Source organism: Lates calcarifer, linkage group LG10 (genome assembly GCF_001640805.2).
Source record: "Lates calcarifer isolate ASB-BC8 linkage group LG10, TLL_Latcal_v3, whole genome shotgun sequence".
NCBI classification, from domain to species: domain Eukaryota; kingdom Metazoa; phylum Chordata; class Actinopteri; family Centropomidae; genus Lates; species Lates calcarifer.
This window is the reverse complement of record NC_066842.1, coordinates 17,768,024-17,786,572: the sequence shown is the minus strand read 5'-3', so window position 1 is coordinate 17,786,572 and position 18,549 is coordinate 17,768,024. Positions and strand designations below refer to the sequence as shown.

General features: G+C 43.8%; 1 protein-coding gene across 2 annotated transcripts in view; it reads right to left on the bottom strand.

Moving 5' to 3' along the window:
• brsk2a (BR serine/threonine kinase 2a) overlaps positions 1-18,549 on the bottom strand; it is a 155,204-nt gene that overhangs the window by 5,234 nt on the left and 131,421 nt on the right. For both annotated transcript variants that reach the window (XM_051073461.1, XM_051073460.1), the window contains 9 exons: positions 17,036-17,067; positions 14,591-14,755; positions 13,273-13,370; positions 12,185-12,335; positions 5,872-5,932; positions 3,611-3,818; positions 3,416-3,464; positions 2,200-2,323; positions 853-1,033 (listed from right to left, as the gene is read on the bottom strand). In XM_051073461.1, the coding sequence (XP_050929418.1) occupies positions 853-1,033; positions 2,200-2,323; positions 3,416-3,464; positions 3,611-3,818; positions 5,872-5,932; positions 12,185-12,335; positions 13,273-13,370; positions 14,591-14,755; positions 17,036-17,067 (1,069 nt within the window). The remainder of the gene's footprint in view (positions 1-852; positions 1,034-2,199; positions 2,324-3,415; positions 3,465-3,610; positions 3,819-5,871; positions 5,933-12,184; positions 12,336-13,272; positions 13,371-14,590; positions 14,756-17,035; positions 17,068-18,549) is intronic.

Genomic DNA, 18,549 nt, shown 5'->3' with positions numbered 1-18,549 from the left:
CACACAGGTGCATGGAGTGAAATGTGGGCTAGAAAAAGCTGCAGAAAGCCTGAGATGATAAATAGAGCCCAGAGAGGAGTGCTGCTGTGAGCTCCTGCTGTCTACCTGTTGTGTACAGTGTATGGTCAGTGACATGGAAGAACCAGCAGGCTCAAAACAGGCACTATCACACCCCATCCAGCTCAAATATGCCCCTACTTGAGAATGGTGTGTGTGTGTGTGTGTGTGTGTGTTTGTGAGACTCTGTGTGTGAGAGAGTGCGAAATAAAGCATGCATGTGGTTCTGCGAGACATGCACGCATGATTGCATAGTATGTAATCTTGCGTAGCCAGACCTCATCTTGTTACACACTGGGAGGTTTGGAGGAAAATCTTATCAAGCATTCAGGATTGTGAGAACTTTGAAAATCCTTAGGCAGCCATTCTTTTTGGCAGCGAGCTTGACGACTCCCACTTCTGGAAAACAGCACTTCTGGTTTATTTGTTGGCTAGATACAAACAACTTTTCCATATAGAGTACATTTTATTAGTTTGAAGTGTGACAGCACCCCACATTTGAGGACGGCCTTTTCTGCGATTTTAAGAGATACTTGCGAGCTTGAATTTTAAAAGACCTCTGTGAGCCTGATGAGACAGAAGACCGACTATTCAAAATTACATAACACTGTATGTAACACTGTCTTCCATGATCGGTCATGTCACAGTGTGAATTTCCTGGCTTTAAACTTGAACTGTCCAGAAGAAAGGGAACTGATCTCCACTAGTATCGTGCATGCCTAATACACGCAGGTTACACGTGCATAGAAAATGAGTGGATGGATAATCTCTTGATGTGTGCATGAGTGTCCTGACCTGAGAGCAGGGTGAAGGTGACGGAGTAGATGCCATTCTCCTTAGTAGCAGCTGTGCTCTCCGTGTAGGTGATGTCCACCTGAAATTTGACCGGCTTCTGGAAGACCGTAGGGCCGGCTGTGGACTTGTACTCTGCTCGAAAGCTGGTCTGAGAGATCACACTGTGGCTTAGGCTGGGGATCTGGGAGAAAAAAAAAAGAAGAAGAGGAGGAGGAAGAGGAGTCAGTGCAGGAAAAATGGACAAAGAGGCAGAGATAGGAGTAAAAATGGGTAGTAAAAAGAGGCGAGTAATGGGATTATATATAGGGAGCATTGATGTTTAATTTTTCTCCCACACCTTGCAAATGACAAGGTGAGTAAAACCTCATTAAAATACCCTCCACATACCATGAGCCACAGTTGAAACTCTAAGGAGATTAATGCCTTGGGGAGTAGCCATGCATGCCAGGGAGACTTAAGCTAATGTAATCTTGAGTCATCCAACAACATTGCACTCTCCCACCTAAAATGAATTTGTATGCCCAATGAACAGGTGAGCTCTGAAATTGTCACGTTTCGCCATAGTGCTGGAGAGGGTTTGACATTCCATTAATGTGAGTGTGCTGAGAGGTATAATTCCACTGATTCAGGTGCCAATCTCCTGTCTGGAATCCCAGCTAGCACAACCCCGAGGAGAAAATAGCTACCTCCAGGGATGAAGAAACAGATTTGACATTGACCTACACTGGCAGAGATTGCATTTACTTAGACTTTGTTAAATCTAACCGGGGTGAGGATAGGTTCTGTTCAATTATGTACACTGAATATCAACTACTACTGCTGAATGTTTGTTGATACAGATTCTTGCTGCGCTCGCTGAGAAAACCCTGATGTTGCCTGCATGCCTGCATGTATTTGTACATCTACACTATTACAAACACGCCACACACACAGATACAATCTACACTATTTCGCAATTTCTCACGCTACACATCTAAATATGCGCGTAAACACACTCGCGTGCCCAGTACACGGTACTGAGGGCAAAGCATCTATATGCTAATGATCAATGCTCTCTGTTGATTTTCTATTGACCTCAAGTGAGTCTGCAGTCAGAGAGAAAGCGCTGAACACAAGCAGTTTACTGAATTGCTACATAAATCAGAGGCATGTTAGCAAACACTCAGAGAGAAGACTGCCTTGTAGCACAGCCAATCATGGCCACTGTTAGAGAAGGCAACATCCTGCACCGGACAGAAGATGCACCGGTAGTACTACTAGTACCACTACAGATACGGAGAGAAAAGCGTAGAGGGGGGGCAGAGAAGAAGAAAGAAAAGAATTAAGCAACAGAATTGGAATGTGTACCGAGAGAAAGGCTTGAACAATGTCCGCCTTGATGGAGCTGAGAGGCTTGTCTTTGATGACAATGAAGATCTGCTCCTCTTTTTCCAGGTTGATGAAGTTACCGAACCAGGATTTTTTGGCAAGTCTGTGAGGAGAGACAAGATGGAGAAACACACCAACACCTCTAACATCAGCTGTATCTTTACATCGTCTTTTTTTCCGCCCTTTTTGTTTCCTTGGTTTAACCCCCTTTCCATCTACAGTATATATATATCTGTCCATCCAGGAAAAAATGGAGAGGAGAAGAGCTCTCTCTCTCTCTCTCTCTTACTATCTCTACAGCTCTGGGAAAATGGAAAGGAGCAAACGGAGGATACCCTGAGGGAAATGAGCTAAAACTGTGCAGGGGAGGAAAGTTTTCTGACATTTCACCCTCTGTGCAACTGGGTATGTGTAAATGTATGTATGTGTATGTGTGTGTGTGAGAGAGAGAGATATAATTGAGCCCTTCTGTGAACAGAACTGCAGGTCCAGAAGGGGCAGAGGTAGATGAATTCACTACTGGCCTCAGACCAGGTGTACCTGCGCTCACTAATAAGCCATATGGACTCCTGGTTTCTGGCATATTAATATTTAATAAGATTTTTGAAAATGTTGATGCAAGACTCAAACCTCAGCAAAAAGAGAAACAACAACACAAAACCTAAATATAAATAAATACTTATTTAAATATTAATACAGCCTTACATAATGTTAACTCTGCAGAGAAATTAAGGGACACATTGTTCTGCTATAAAAAGCTCATTACAGCTGGAGTACGACTGTATGTGCATGTGCAGGCTAACCCCTTTTTCAGCCAACTCTCCAACTCTTCCTTCCTTCCAGCTAGGATGTTCTTTCCAGCCAGGTGGAAATGGCCAAGCCAGACATGCCAGCCAGCCAACCAAACAGGCATATCTAGGCCAACCTTGAGTTATCAGGCCCCTGGGAGCTCAACAACATCACACAGGCTACTTTCCTTCCCTCATAACCAACCCCACTACCTCCTGCTATGGTGCTGCTTCTCCAACCCAGACTGGACCCGAGGTCATTACGGGAAACTCAGCAGGCAAAAAAATCTAACATTTATGGATGTAATACTTTCCAAAACATCACGCTATCGAGAGCAAGCGCCGTTTGAGGGAGCTGACAGGTTATGCATAGTTATGATGGCGGTGGTGGCACAGCATCTACTCACTCTGGGGAAGACTCTGGTGTGAGGCTGGACATCTCCTCTTGTGTGGGAACTGTGTGAGCAGGGTCCAAGATCAGATAAAGGTTAAAGATCAGCAGCAAAACAAGAGGACCACACTACTGGGTATGCAGAGATTTGAAAGATTGAAAGATTATTCGGTATTTGCCATGAAAATATTGTGTCCTGCGATGCCAGTACCTTGGAGTTTCCTGCGGTGGAAGCGTGGTGAGCCCAGGAAGCTGTTCTTGATGGAGTTGAGGCGTGTCCTCCACGGCATGCCTCCGATGGAGGGGCTGGGGGGCGGCGTCGGGGTGGGTGTCCCGGCTGGGCTGTCCTTGGGTGTGTGCACTGGGGTGCCCTTTGGGGTGGGGAGGGGGCTGCCCCGTGGGGAGGGGTGGGGGGTAACCTGTATGAGGGGGATAGATTTGGGTGGGTGGTCAGTCAATGAGGAAGGCACTGGCACCACGGGGTGAAAGTGGTGCAGCCGGATGGGTGACAGGGGCACCGCTGGGCTGAAGGGCACGGAGAGCTGGGGGTTGGCAGCGAAGTGGGAGCGCCGTACATGGGGGCTGTTCAGGATGGGGGCGCTGGGGATCGGGGACGGGGAAAAGGGGGAGGACGGGGAGGATGGGGAAGTGGGGGTGGGGGGCACAGAGGCAGAGGGTGGCTGCGGTGGGAGCTGGCAGGGGGTGGAGGGCTCAGATTTGGCCGCAGATGCTGGATCTGGGGAACTTTCGGGGAGAGGGTTGGACCGCGTGGCCTGGAGGGGCTTTGGGACAACTTTGGGCTTAGCGGGGAGAGTCTGCGTCTTGTTGAGCGCCGCCGGCATGGGCTCGCTGTTTGGAGCGAGCGAGTTCGGGGTGGAAATGCGCGGGCCTGTGCGACTGGGTACAGGCTCTGGGGATGGGCAGGGGCTGGTGTTGGGGGACTGCGACAAATCTGGGGACTGAGGCGGTACACCAAACTTTCTGACAGGCTGGAGTTAAGAGGACACAGTGTGAGGGCACGGTACAGCAAGGAGCCAGAGCAGGTGGAGGAGGAAAAGAAAACAAAGAAGAACACATGGGGACACATGCAAGCACACAAACACACAGATAAGAAAGGAAAACAAGTGTGGCAGAACAAACAACCACACAGGCAGGAGTATCAGAAGCCAAAGAATATAGAGGCAGGTGAGAAGTGTGCATACACGGGAGAGATGGAGGCATTGTAGGAAAGAAAGACAGAGAGGAAAAAAAAACATGCAATTAGACCATTGAGTGACTCTGGCAGAAGAAAACAAAAATGAAACAGAAAGCAAAGCCCACAGTTTTAAAAAAGGTCAAAGAAAAGGTGACTAGAGACGGACTTCACTTGAATAAAACATGCTAGGAGACAAAAGCAAGCAGACACAGGTGTGAGAGACATAAGGCCAGCTGTGAGGACGATTTGGGCTCTCCCAGTAACTGAAGGAACACCAATTGGTGTCTCTGCTGTGAAATTTCCAGTTTCCAGAGTTATTGATCAGTTTGATTTGCAGTGGTGAAACCACAGCCACAATGGTGTACGGATAAGCTATTTCCTCTTGGACGCCTCCAATTTTTTCAAACACAAAACCTGAGAAAATAACTCCCCCACACAGAGCCTCTAGCTGAGAGTACAATCCAGGTTTTTTTGGGGGGTGGGGTGGGGGTCTGAGAAATCAATTTCCCTTTCAGATCAGCCTGAAAGAACCTGTGTGGCGCGAGGAGCTCGTCTTAGAATCCTGGCTAATCTCAAGCCTTCTCAGGTTAGTCAGCTGGAAAAAGTTTAGCGCAGGCTCCTCAGCTCTGAGCGGAGCAAGAAAAAAAAAAAAGTGGGATTTTCTGAAGCATTCCCTGAGCTGGATTTCCACAGAGCTCAGGCCACAGAAAACAGAAAGACGGATCATAAGCAGAGAGGACAGAAAGAGGCTTTGGAGGGGGCAGGGGCGGCAAGGGAGAAAGTTTGCTCCGTTGTCATGTATGCTGTGCTCGTTCATCAGCACCGGGTATATGGGAGTTAAAAGAAAGATCCAAACTATATGGGCACAGTGATGACTCATGTAAAGCCTAATCTAACACCGGATATGAAGAGCTTATCGTAGTGGATCCCTGCTTCTTCAAAACGCAAAGGTAGATGTGAACTGAAAAAATACACTATATCTCAAACTAATAATAAAGTGGAACAGTAGAACAACATTGCATTTGCAGAGAGATACAGCAATATTGCTTCATGGTGTGTGTGTGTGTGAGCTGTGTTTTGTTAAAGGTCAGAAGCCCCTGCGATGTAGCTGTGGTGAGTGTCTTTATTTTCTCTTGCTGACATAAACAGCAATAAGATGACAGCAATAAGATGGGATCAGCAGTAGTTGGATGGCTGTTATCCCCGAACAACTAGATAGATATGTGTTGTGTATATATGTGTGTGTGCTTGAAAGTGCACTTAAGGTCGTGACTTACCCGTGGGCTGCTGAGGGGGCTGGTGGAGAGGCCAGAGGAGGCTCCACTAATAGACCGCGACCTGTGGCACAAACACGCAAGAACACAAACAGGGGCAGAGGTAATTTGCGGGATCAACATGCGTGCCTGTTAAAATGTCACCTGTAAACATGGGTGGAGGTGAGAGTTCAGAGGTTACACGTTGCACATGGTTAGAAAGCACTACAGCATATGGTACCATCATACTAAGCACATGGGTTTGCTACCTTAGCCCCAAACACAACACCTATTCACACAAAGAGGGCAAGAGCGCTACAACACAGTAACAGCACTGACTTGATAATACACATTACTTGCATTGACTCCTGGCAATTAGTCTCAGAGCAACTGAGCTCAAACTTCGGTTTCAAATATGTTGATTTGACTGCAGCTTCTCCTGTGAATCTATAGGCTACTTTCCGCTGATTAGCATTCAAATTAGCTTTCCACCCTGTCTATAGTTTGCTAATAATCCGAGCAAGTTGACTTTTTAGGCTTTTGCGCTGGATCAGTAGGAAATATCTTGAGGAGGGGGGTGAAGTGGGACATTTGGTTGAGTGCCATTTGTCATGTTTTTCTTTTCCCCCGCAGATGCCGTCAATAACCCCTATGAGCAGAACCCTGCTCAGAAATGAACAATCACAGGACAATCTGTCTCCATCAAGCGCACACACACACGCACACACGCAAACACACACAAAAAACAGCGCCTGTCAACACTCGGAAACACCAGCTGCTCACTGTCACAACACTGTTCCTTTTTGTCATTCAATCTAATAATAGCCCCCCTCCTTCTCTCCCTTTCTTTGTCTCTCCATTTCAGCATTCGCCAACATGTGGCTGAGCCTACAGATCTGCTGCTGTCGCGGTGAGAAGGTGAGGAGACAAACACTATGACTGCTGTTGTTGCTTGGTCGAGGAGGAAGACCTCACGGACAAATGTGAGGGGGAGTTTAGAGTGATGGAGGAATGAGGGAGGGTTGTAGGGATGGAGGATGGGAGGGACGGATGGAGTAATGGAGACTGATGCTCATTCCTGATGCTGGAGCAGTCCCATGGGACCACAGAGGTATCCACACATGGACACAAAAAACTGTGTACATGGTTGTGGCCAGTAGTCAGTCCTCTAAAGGTAAAAGCCCCCCACCCAAGCTTTTAATTTACAACCACCTAAAGAAAGAACTGATACTAAAACAGGAATCTTTCTCCTGAGAGGCACAGACACACAAACACAACAGAAGACAAGCACCACTAACAGCTACCATGAGAGAGAGGAAAATATAGCAACACCCACTCTCTGGCTATTTCTGTAATTCTCCCACTGCCCCTTCTGTGAGTGTAGTTATCGCACACACTTGTGCACACATGAGTAGGCGATGCTGAGACCATGCTGGCTAGGAATTCTTGTTTCATAGAGCAGCTGACCAGACAGTTGCTATCATTTACATTTAAGTCCTTCAGGTCCACTGAGATATGCCCACAGTTGCTCACTGTAGCGCCTGTCCGCACATAGCCAATTGCACTTCATCTAAACACAGACCAAAACACAGCATCCTGAGGCCATTATGAGCATATTGTTAGAAGCACTTTGCATCTGTTTGTGTTGGACCAGCAGGTCTATAAAGCTAATGTTTCAGATGGTTATGCTGTACAGTAATGGGCTGTCAGAGGCTCACCCTTGCTTCGGAGGGATGATGAGTTATTGTTGACGAGTGTTTTATTTATAGTGAACAGCATACACAACTAAGCAATCATTTATCATCTAACGTAGTCAGCAGAGCCCTCTGTGTTTGTGTGCGTACACTTGCTTGCTTTAAAGGGTCAGAATTTCCTCTGTGGTGGCCATAGCAATAAAAAGATACTCATAAGCTAAACCTATGACCCTACTTATAACCTCTAAAGCAACTTCTCTTTACAGTATCAGTCTTGATTACTCTGGTAAAAACAACACTGTCAACAGTTGTACTATAGAGAGTACTTCTTTTAGTAATCTCAAGGCACTTTTCATATAGAGTAGGTCTAGACCATATTCTTTATAATACTATTTACAGACACCCAACAATTCCCCCCATGAGCAAGCACCAGGCCACAGTATCAAGGAAAAACATCATTTCAAGAGGCAGAACCAGTTAGCAGGACTAGAAGTAGTAGTTTCTACAAAAACTGTTGACAGTGTGGAGTATCCAGAGTAACTGGGATAGTATTTCTGGAAAGACAGACTGCTTCCTCTGTGAGCACCAGTAGTGGAAGAAGAAGTGCTGTACTTAAGTACAATTTTGAGGTACTGACATTTAAGAATTTCTATTTTTTGTTACGTTAAACTTCTGTTCCACACATTTCAGAGTCATGTTGTGCTTTTTACTCCCTTGCATTTATTTGACAGCTATAGTTAGCAGATTAAGATTTTACATATGGCACAAAACAGTCTAAAGCAGTTAAAACTAGCTCAACCAGCTAAAATTACAACAGTCATAATAATCAAGTATCATACAAAATAACACTGACTGCTGCCTATCAGTACGTTTACAAAACATAAAGTACATTTTGTTGTTAATACTTCCAAACTTTTACTAAACTAAGCTTTACTTGTGGCTTTAAGTTGTATCATCAATATTTTTGTAACCTTTATGTAACTGTTCTCAATATTTCTTTGCTAGAACAAAAAAAAAATTAATCAATTTGCTTCATCTCATAAAGCAATATCATAGCTTTTCTAGATACCACAAGAGGTAAATGTGAAAAAGTATGTGTTTACTTGCACTTGTATGTATGCTGCTACCCATTCTAGTCTTTCTATCATCCATTAGTCCTCAAGCTAACATTTCCCATGAGCCTGTTTTGGAACAGGGCTTCATGTCCTCAGTGTGTGACCACCACTGGCTGTGTCAGAGACCCATCCAAAGCACCCGTGGGGGGTCTAATGTTGGACTGTGGGGAATGGAACAAGTACAAGAGGTTCTGGGATGAGGGCATGGACTGAAATAAAACGAAAGTGAAGCAAAACGAAATGGATAGTGCCAGGAGTCAAACGGCAAATGAATAACACTGCCAAACACAATGCATGTGCTCTGCTAGCATGATTTGAGGCGAGTGGACATTTTTTTCCCCTTTCTCCCTCCTCTATATTGAGTTTGTCCTACCAATGGAGTTCCTCTATTTAGAGTAGATATTCAAATAAATCAACACACTGTTTAAATTCATTTCCTTTCCTGAGCCCTGACAACTCCCTGAGGACTCGGTGCATTAATATTCACAGCTCAGCTCCTCAAATTTCTAAATGTAGTAAGACCCCTGCAGTTTCTGCTGTAGAGATCAGTGTTAAAGGTGCTTTATTTGTGCTCATTTGAGCCTCTTAAATAAATTAGTCAATAATTAGCATGAGAGCCTGACTTATTAAGATTGCTCCGACTAACCCAACACATTCAAACTGCATGAAGCAACAAGAGCTGAGCTGTAAAGAAAAAAAATCAATTGATATTCTCTTCTTCACACTGCAGCACTTTTCCATATTTCATTTACATATCATTAACCTCCCTTCATTTCTCCTGGCATGTTGTTAAGATTTAAAATTAAATCAGTGGGATTTCTTGTGCTTTGAGTTTAGCTTTAAATGTCTTTTTAAGATACTTTTGGGTATATGAAGAATGAAACGGGCATTCATGCAAGAATGCCCTCGTGTGTTTCTGTGCAACACGGCTGCTGAAGGATTTATCCCAAATCTATTCAATTATACTTCACAGGAACAGTCAAATCACCAATCACACATATGAAAATGTGGCCGGGGCAGTTTGCTTGGATTGTAACTGCCTACAGGAGATACGCGGGCACTTTTCGTTGTGTAATTCTAGATAAAACCGTTTCCTCTCTCTCTTTTCCACAATTTGCGCTGGTGGAAATGTATCCTGTCAAAACACATGTTTCAAAGTCAGGCCTCTCTCTGATGCGCTGTGATCTGAAGTTCTATGAATCTTCTGTGCTGTCGACAAAAGTTTGCTGTCGGGGAAAGATAAGGTTAGGTTCAGAGAAAAAGTCAGTCAAATCTTTGGACGTTATTCTACTACGTATATGTGCCTCCCCAACACCATCGTCTATATAGACACACACCCACAAGCAGGCACATGATCAAACAAAGCACACACAAGGGCGTGATAAGGCAGAAGAGTTCAAAAACACAACAAAATCCAGATTCACACAGACTTTGTTACCAACATCTTTCCCCCCTACACACACACAGATCAGCTGGAGAGCTATGAGTTGCAGTCGGGGGGGAAAGAGACGTATAGCGAGAGAGAGCGAGAGATTTGATTTGATTTGGAGGCGGAGGGGCTGTGGTACAGGACTGCCTCCCTCCCCCCTCACCTCCAACCAACCACAGCCAGACAGAGAAAAACTAGCAGCATTTCAAAATTAGCATAGCAATTCCAAACTAACAGAGGGGGGGGCGTTTGGGACTGAAGGTCAGCTGCACACAAGGGACCATGGGAGAAAGAGAGAGAGAGAGAGGAGATATGAAAAGGTAGGGAGGGGCCCCTGTGAGAGATAGAGGGATATGAGAAAACACACTGATTTAAAGTAGTGTGGAAGAAAGATGCAGGGGAGCTTCTTTAATGACTGCAGCTGCTGATATATGTAGGATTCAGACACAAACCTATTCCATATGCTGCAAGCAAGCATGCCCCCTTACTGAGATTTATATGAGTAAACCTCTTTTAAATGAAGGCTCAAACCACTCATTTCAGTGCCCTTTGTGATGCACTTCAATCAGCTATCTATGATATATGAGCTGGTGTTAAGAAGTTACTATTAATGCTCAATAAATTCCTTGCAGAACGGCCTGTTTTGAAATTCTGGACTTGACTGAAACAGATGAGTCAGAGCGAAGGGCAGAAGAAGGCAGCTTCTAAACTAACGCAACCTTTAAATAAAGAGGAGATAAGACACGGATCGCCTGAAGGGATGAAGGAGTGGAGCAGAGGCGATGAAACACAAGAAGATGAATCTAAAAGCGAAACTTGGAGGCACCAGAGGACAGAAAGAATTAAGCAGAAGTGTTTAGAGGTGGGAGCTCTTGAAATGAATAAACGTCTGAGGTGGCTTCTTCCACTGAAAGTGGGAAATAAATTCTTGATATTTTGTTGCTGCCAAACTACAGAGTGAGAAGTTATTCATGCATCTGACATTTGGATGAATATTTAACATCATAACTTTATGTAGTTTTTTTTTTTTTATCTATATGGTATACTCAGTCGCTGCCTCTGCATTTTATGTCCCATACCACTGAAAGCTTTTTCCAGCACTCTGCCAATCTGCCTATCATTAGGCAGATCAGGTTATCACCCCCTCAGATTCAATCTTCCCCCCCGCTGTCACAAATGTCACTGCCTCTGGGCAGAAATGTGTGGTGGGATGATATATTGGTTGTTGGAATAAGACGAGGAAATAGATTTTAAATCAGTCCACTGTAGCTCGTTGGGGGTGTGGTTCTCGACCTGTACATTTCTAAAATAGAGAAATGGAGAAATGTTCTGCATCTGGAGAAAGTGGGACACAGTATGGGAGAAGCTGATTATCAATGCATTCAGATTATGAAAAAAAAAGGAGATAATTGAGCTAACACTGGAAAAGTGGGGTTGTAGATATTAAGGCTCTGAATTTCAAATGCGCAGTCTTCCTCAGTTTAAAAATTAAGTTAATTAAAAGAGTTAAGCAAAACTTTAGGAACTGCCATGCTAAAACTGTTGACTCTGTGGCACCCAGCGGTTCTTACTTTTATTTTCCAGATGAGTTATAGCTTACTAAAATAGACCTGACCGAAGCTACCGCATGCTGCATGTGTCATCACTGTTTAAAACAAAGCAACAGAGCTCCGCTGCATCTTTCTCCTGCCACAGACGTCTCCCTCGCGCGAGGGCGAGACATGGAGCAAGAGGAGGTTGAAAGCATGGGGAGTGAGTGACAAGTGAATACCTTTCTTCTTTGCTGCATTTTGTACTGGCGTCAGGAATATCCAAGCTTTTACTGTACACTGATTTACTACATTGAGACAGGAGACAAAGCAAGCAGAGAGTCAGTCTCTGTTTATGTTTATCCACAATGTAGCCTGCTGACACCAGAGCCCGACTCGCTGTCAGACCTTCTAAAACACAGCTGGGCTGCGAGATCCTCCACACACACAGTACATCAACACACACACACACACACACACACACACAGGACTACTGTATGTCTGTCTCTATTTGTTCATTTGAAAAGTTTATTGATTCTTAAAAAAAATTTGTTTCACCTCCACGCGTACCTTTGTCCATGCTGCGTCATGTCAATAGCCCTCCTGGCAGGCACAGGCGAGCCTCCGTCTGTAACACTGAGGACCTCCATGGACTTCCTCTCCGGTCTCCTCTTGCCGTGACGGTTCAACATGGGAGAGTCCACCCGCTTCCTTGGAGGATCTGCAGTAAGCGGAATACACACACACACACACACACAATGCACCTGACGTCTCTGCCCGTTAAGTGTATATATCTACAGTTTTGGGCATGGTGTGCATATGTGTGAGTGTTTGAGTGATGCTCACTGCTGATCACATTGACATTTTAACTAATAGTGAATAAGTAATGGTTTCCTCCCAGACCTTGAACTAATGGCCATTGTATTGACTGTATCACATTCACTGAAGAGGGAGTCTATTCATCAAAATGTCGGTATCTCACAGTACACACGCATACACTCACACACACATTTGCACATAATACTCCTCCTATTGTAGCTCTCCTGTCAGAGAACAACCCTGGCAGAAGTCTAAGTAGAGCATTTCTGTCTCTGCTCAGATTTCTGTGGGTGGATATCTTGTGCTGGGTTGTGGTTTACCAATGGGAGAATATATATATTTTTTGATGAGTTAATATCTGAACTGAAGCAGTTGCAGCTGACAGTTAAAAATAAATAAATAAAAATCTATGGCCTATTGACACTTTCTATTTCTGCGACTACATTTCATTGAGAAGCTTGTCTATTTTCAATATACAGAAAGCTTTTTCTACTGGAGAGTCAATCCACCGCCACTGGAGCTGATCCAATTTCTTCTGAGGGAGGAAAACACTGCAGAGTGGCTCAGATACTGTAGTAGGAACATTCATCAGTTAACTTCTTGCAGCAGTTATTGTCTAAATTGGCTTGTTTTTCTTGTGTAAACAGATGTCTATTGAAATCCATTTAAAGTAAAGATTCTTGTCACATTGTGGTATTGTTCAGACATACTGTGTGGCATACGGATTTATTTCTATTTTCTCCTGCTATGCTCTTTTCTTTAGTTATTTTTTAATGACATTTAAATGCTTATTACATTCCTTATTTTTTGTATACTTCCATTTTCTGTTCATGCCTCACCAATCTCATTGCGAGGGGGAAGGTTCTGGTCCTCCTGACTTGGGTATCTCTCCTTACGATCCAGCAACAGGAAGTAGATCATCTTTTCTTGGTTGTCACTGCAAAGAGGAGAGTGATAAAAAACACTGTTGAGATATCTGGAAAAGTACAATTATTAGAATAACACCTACGCATGATGTGTACAAAAAAGCATTAACATATATACTGTCTGTGCACCGGCAAGGTTTACAAGAGCTTAAAAACTGGGACATTAAACTGGAAAAACCCTCACTATGATTAATGTCCTTTAATCTTTTTGGCTGCATTGTGAAACAGCTACTAAATAGCTTCCATCATTAAAACAAAAGTTTAGTTTTACAGATCATTAAGCCATCATATAATATTCTGCATATATTTTTTAGGACATGCCCGATCTCCATATGCAGCGTCTGCTGGTAACTTTATGAAAGTATCAAAACATTATGAGTTCATCCTTTTCTCTCCCCGTAACTCAGGAAGCCTAATATCTTTAGCCTCTAGGCCAATACTCTCTATGCAAAAGGCCCAGGGATTGGCCTTCCATAATAAAGACAGATTGGAAAGCAGTAGGAGGCAAAGAGACAAGGACCTGCAACTTCAGCTAAAATGAGCCAAGGGAGGGGAGATAGAGACCGCAGATTTTCCTCTAGTCCAGCACTATTACGGGATGCTCCCAGGAGAAAGGAAGTGAACGGAAGAGATGGGGAGAGGGGAAAGTGATACAGTAATGCTCGTTTAGTATTAAATAGGAGAGGCTGGGCACATGTAAAATAGAGGGGAAGGTGATAGAAAAGAAAAGCAGAAAGAAACTAAAAAACCTCGTCTGTATGCTCATACTGATAACAACAAGTGTATGAATGGCTGCAAGGCAAGTATCCTCAGTATAAATGCATATTCACAGGAGCAAAAGCTTGTCACTGAGACGCAAACATGACGCGGCAGAACATATACAATGTGACCCAGGAGCATGTTCACAGTGCAAGTCAGATCAGTTTGGGGGGAATGTATCCAGCAGCAAGTGGTGTAAGCGCTGTGTGATAACAGTTAAGTGATCTATGGCTTCTGACATCTGAAGTGACAGCCTCACAGGATTTCATAAGAGCCAGAGAAAAAAAACAAAAAAAAACAAGGCCATCTGTGGACACCACACACCCATCCCTCCACTGCAGTCACTCCTCTCTCCTTTTATTGTAACCACAGCACAGCCCTGTTCTTTTCTCCCTGTCTTCTCATGCTTTTTCTTCTTCATCAAACCTCTTTCTTTTGCCCATGCCTCACTTTTGCCCCTCCTTTCACTCACTCATCCGAGAGCAGGTCTTTCAGTAGTTTGTTTTTGTCTCTGAAGCAGCCCAGGGAGTGCATGCTGTCCAGCACGTCTGGGTCGATATCGTCCGCAGAGGGCAGGCTGCGGATGGTCACCTTCCTGGGCACAGGCTGCTCTGGCTCTGGTTCGTTCTTCCCCCCTCTGGGAATGCAAAAAAAATAAAAAAATAAATTAATAAAGTATGACACAAATAAGGGCACTGACAGCCATTTGGTCCCTACTACTGTACTAACTATAATACTTCAGTAAATCTGAGCAGGTCTAAATTGTTTTTGTACACCTTATCCACATTATGGAGATTTACAGATTCAGAGTATGTACTGTAAACAGAAAACACATTATGTGAAGTATTTCAGTGTTTGTTTGCCTCTTGGTCATCTGGGGCAACATGTTTACCTCATTACGACCCTGGTTCACATTATGAAATTTTCACAGTCACGTATTTTCCCCAGGTTTAGTCATTTTGCATGTAAGCTTCAGAGGGTGAACTGTGGTCATCACGCTCACGAAAACGCAGACAGACGACTGAGTCATGCTGTTGAGTTTTACAATCTCCCTCTCTCCTCTTGGCTTGTTTTCCAAACTTAGTTTTTTCATTATTCCCTCTTTCTTTCTCCCGACACTCTCCTAGTTATGTCACTTCTCTCTGACTCTCTTTTGTCTTCATGTGTCTGGGGAGAACACAGGCGGATCTTTATTCTTTGGGATTTAAAATGAAAGCCTAAACTGCGCACAATACCATTTTCTAGAGGATTTCTGGAAGATTCTAGGTGTCTGTTTCAGAGACCACATCCATTTTCTGTTTCTATAAATGTTCAAATACACACAGACACTGATATATACACAGTGTACATTTATATCTAATCATTTCCCTTATTCGATTTTTTTCCCCCTCCAGTGAGCCCAGTAAAGCATAAACCCCATAGGCAGTCATTAAAAACATCCACCTTTCTACATGCTGTGAACTTGTGAACCAGCTCTATGGTGACTGTTGACCCCGACACTACCCCTGTACACATTTGATTTGTACATAAGGAAAACTACATTAAGATGCTAGTTTATTAGGTCCACCTTGCTACAACAAATGCAGTCCACTGCAACAGCACTGCAATAAATCCTGCCTTAATGAAGGTCGTACGGTTGATTTTTGATTAAACCATTATAGAAAATGTGGACCTCTCAGCATATTACAATACAATTCAACATCACAACAAACTACAGCCACCAATATGACCATAAAGTTGGATCAACAGCTCTCTAAACAGCTTCAAAATAAATCATTACCATTATGAAGGCAGGATTTATTGCAAGATTGTTATATTAGATTGCATTAGTTTTAACTTCCTAATAAACTGGCAGCTGAGTGCGTGTTTGTCCACTGCTCATGATTAGAGAACCTGGTGGAGGCAGTTTGGCCTGGCGCTGTCCTTTCAGCACCACAGCTCCACTCAGCTGCTGCTGAAAGATTGTAATGAAGTGCATCAACTAATGACATTATCAAACAAACAATAGGAGTGGATGCCCATATTTGAATTTGTAAAAATATAAAGTTGTACTTTGAATAGATGACCATGTTTCATTTTTACACAGGGCTGACTAGTTGCTTCTGGGAAACAGCCCACAGCCACATTTGTCAGACTAAAATCCTCCTCTAATTCATTCATTTTGCATTCATTCATTCAGCCAGTCACTTGGCCAGCCAGGTTGCCACGCAGAGACGGAGAGCCAGGCGTCTTCCTCACTTACACTACATTAGTCTTCTCTCTCAGCTCTTCTCCTCTTGTCTGCTCCTGTTTCTTTTATCAGTCTCACTGTCAGTTTGCATGATCTTTCAGCAGACGACAGAAACCATAACTCAGCTCCGTTCGGGACTCACAACCTCCACCCATGATTCATCTTTGCTCTTGGAGTGAAAGAACCTTTACAATCTTATCTTTAAGTTGCTCTTTGGGTGAATCCACTACAATTTCTAGATGGTGATGATACGATTATTAAAGGGAGGATATTATAATATAAAAAAACTACATAGCACGATGACCTGCACCACACATTTTCTCAAAAGATTTATGGTAGCTTTAAAAAGTGGGTACACTCTGTTGTGAAAGTTAAATGGTGGGAACACCGAGGTTAGGTGAGTTCACCCTCCACCACGTCCACGCTTATTTTCCCTCCGCTGCTGCCTCCCTGCTCAGCTGACCATATGTGGCACATCCTCTTTCATGCACTACGAGTTTACCCCTACATCCCCAAGAGTGGAGTCATGCCCCACTCAAATGTACTCTTGTGTACGGGGCTGAAACTCAAAGTCGTTTATCTTGTGGTAGCTCCCTTCAGGTATACAAGCCCGTAGAATAGGCTAAGAGAGGAGGAGGAGGAGGAGAGTAGTGTAAAAAGGAAGGAAAGATGGAGAAGAGTACTTACATGTACCATGTGTGCTTCTGGATCTGTTCTAACTGTAAAAGACATGAGAAAATAAACAGTGAGTGCAACAGCAACACATTTTATTTGAATCATTTTATCATCTTTTTGGTACTAGGAAAACAACCAACAGCAACAGAATCATCAATCAGTGCCTGTGTATAGAAATGTCTGATGCAGTATGGCTTCTAAGCCTTGAGCTTACTGGCTTAATGGAAATGCAACAGGACAATACAGCCAGACTGAACGGTGGGGGTAAATAATGAGGCCTTCAAATATTAATACTGCCGATGGGAAAAACAACTTATTGAGAAAAGAGGAGTGAGACAGAGAGAGGTGCAGCAAGAAAAAAAGAGAGAGGTGATACCACTGAGCTATACACAGAATATTATCTCCCTCACACACACTGCTGACCCTGCCAAGCCCTCTGGTCTAAAGGGAATCTCCCATTCTCATTCTCTTCCCATCTCTCTTACTCACACAAACACACATGCTCGCTCTCTCAATACTGCTCTTGTCATCACACTTATAATGTGGCCACTTTGTCACCCAACACTGTCAACGCGGTCCTTTCGCAAGAAAGGGAAAGCAGAAAGAGACAGAAACAGCGGGTGAAAGGGCAAAACAAAGGAAGATGTCCGTTAGAATGACTCTGCCGTGTTTTAACTGCCCACAGAGGAAAAACAGGATCAGTGTCACTGCTGGGACTTTTTAATTTGCTCCCGCTGTTGTCGTGGAGCCACAGGAGATGCACATAGCAGCTCTAATTATTGTCACTTATTTAGAGGCATAGTTCTTATGTGTGTGTCTCCATCAATGTCTCGATGTGTTCACCGTCCCAGAGGATCTACCCCTACACCTTTCCTGTGATATCAGTGCGAGCACAGAGCGGCGGCAGACTGAGGTTACTGACTATAGGTGATTCCTGTCTGCTCCCACAGAGGTCACGGTATTGACAGAGACACCCTGCCTGTCAGATACAGGCCGGTGGGTGAACCACTCTCTCCAACTTTTATTGAAGGCCTGGAGGCAAGAGACCGATATCACACACAGGCTTGAAAGTGATGTGGTTTGAAATGCAGTATCGCATCAATCAGCCTCTAAATGTGACAGTACCAATTCCAGCTGCCTTCACTCAGGCAGACGGGATTGCTGCTGCAATACTGGCTTGGTTAGGTGTGTGTAAGTGTGTATATTCAGGTATATCATTTTCTAGGTGCTGTATAAATTAATTCTCAAGCAAGCTTGCACTGATACAAATGTGTATGCATCTCAACCATACTATGGCTGTTTATTAGGGCAAGGAGAGAGATCAGGTTGGGTGCGGCAATGGGGAGAAATAGCTTTGATGCTCCAACATCTTAGCAATTGAGTTTGCTATATTGTAGTCTCTGATCATATAAATACAGCAGTAACATTTTTTTCTAGGTTTCATATCAGGAAGAAAATGAAGCTTTTTTGTTACACTGATTTTTTTCCCCACTTCACTTTCTGTAGTTACTGCTCTCTCCTTTTGT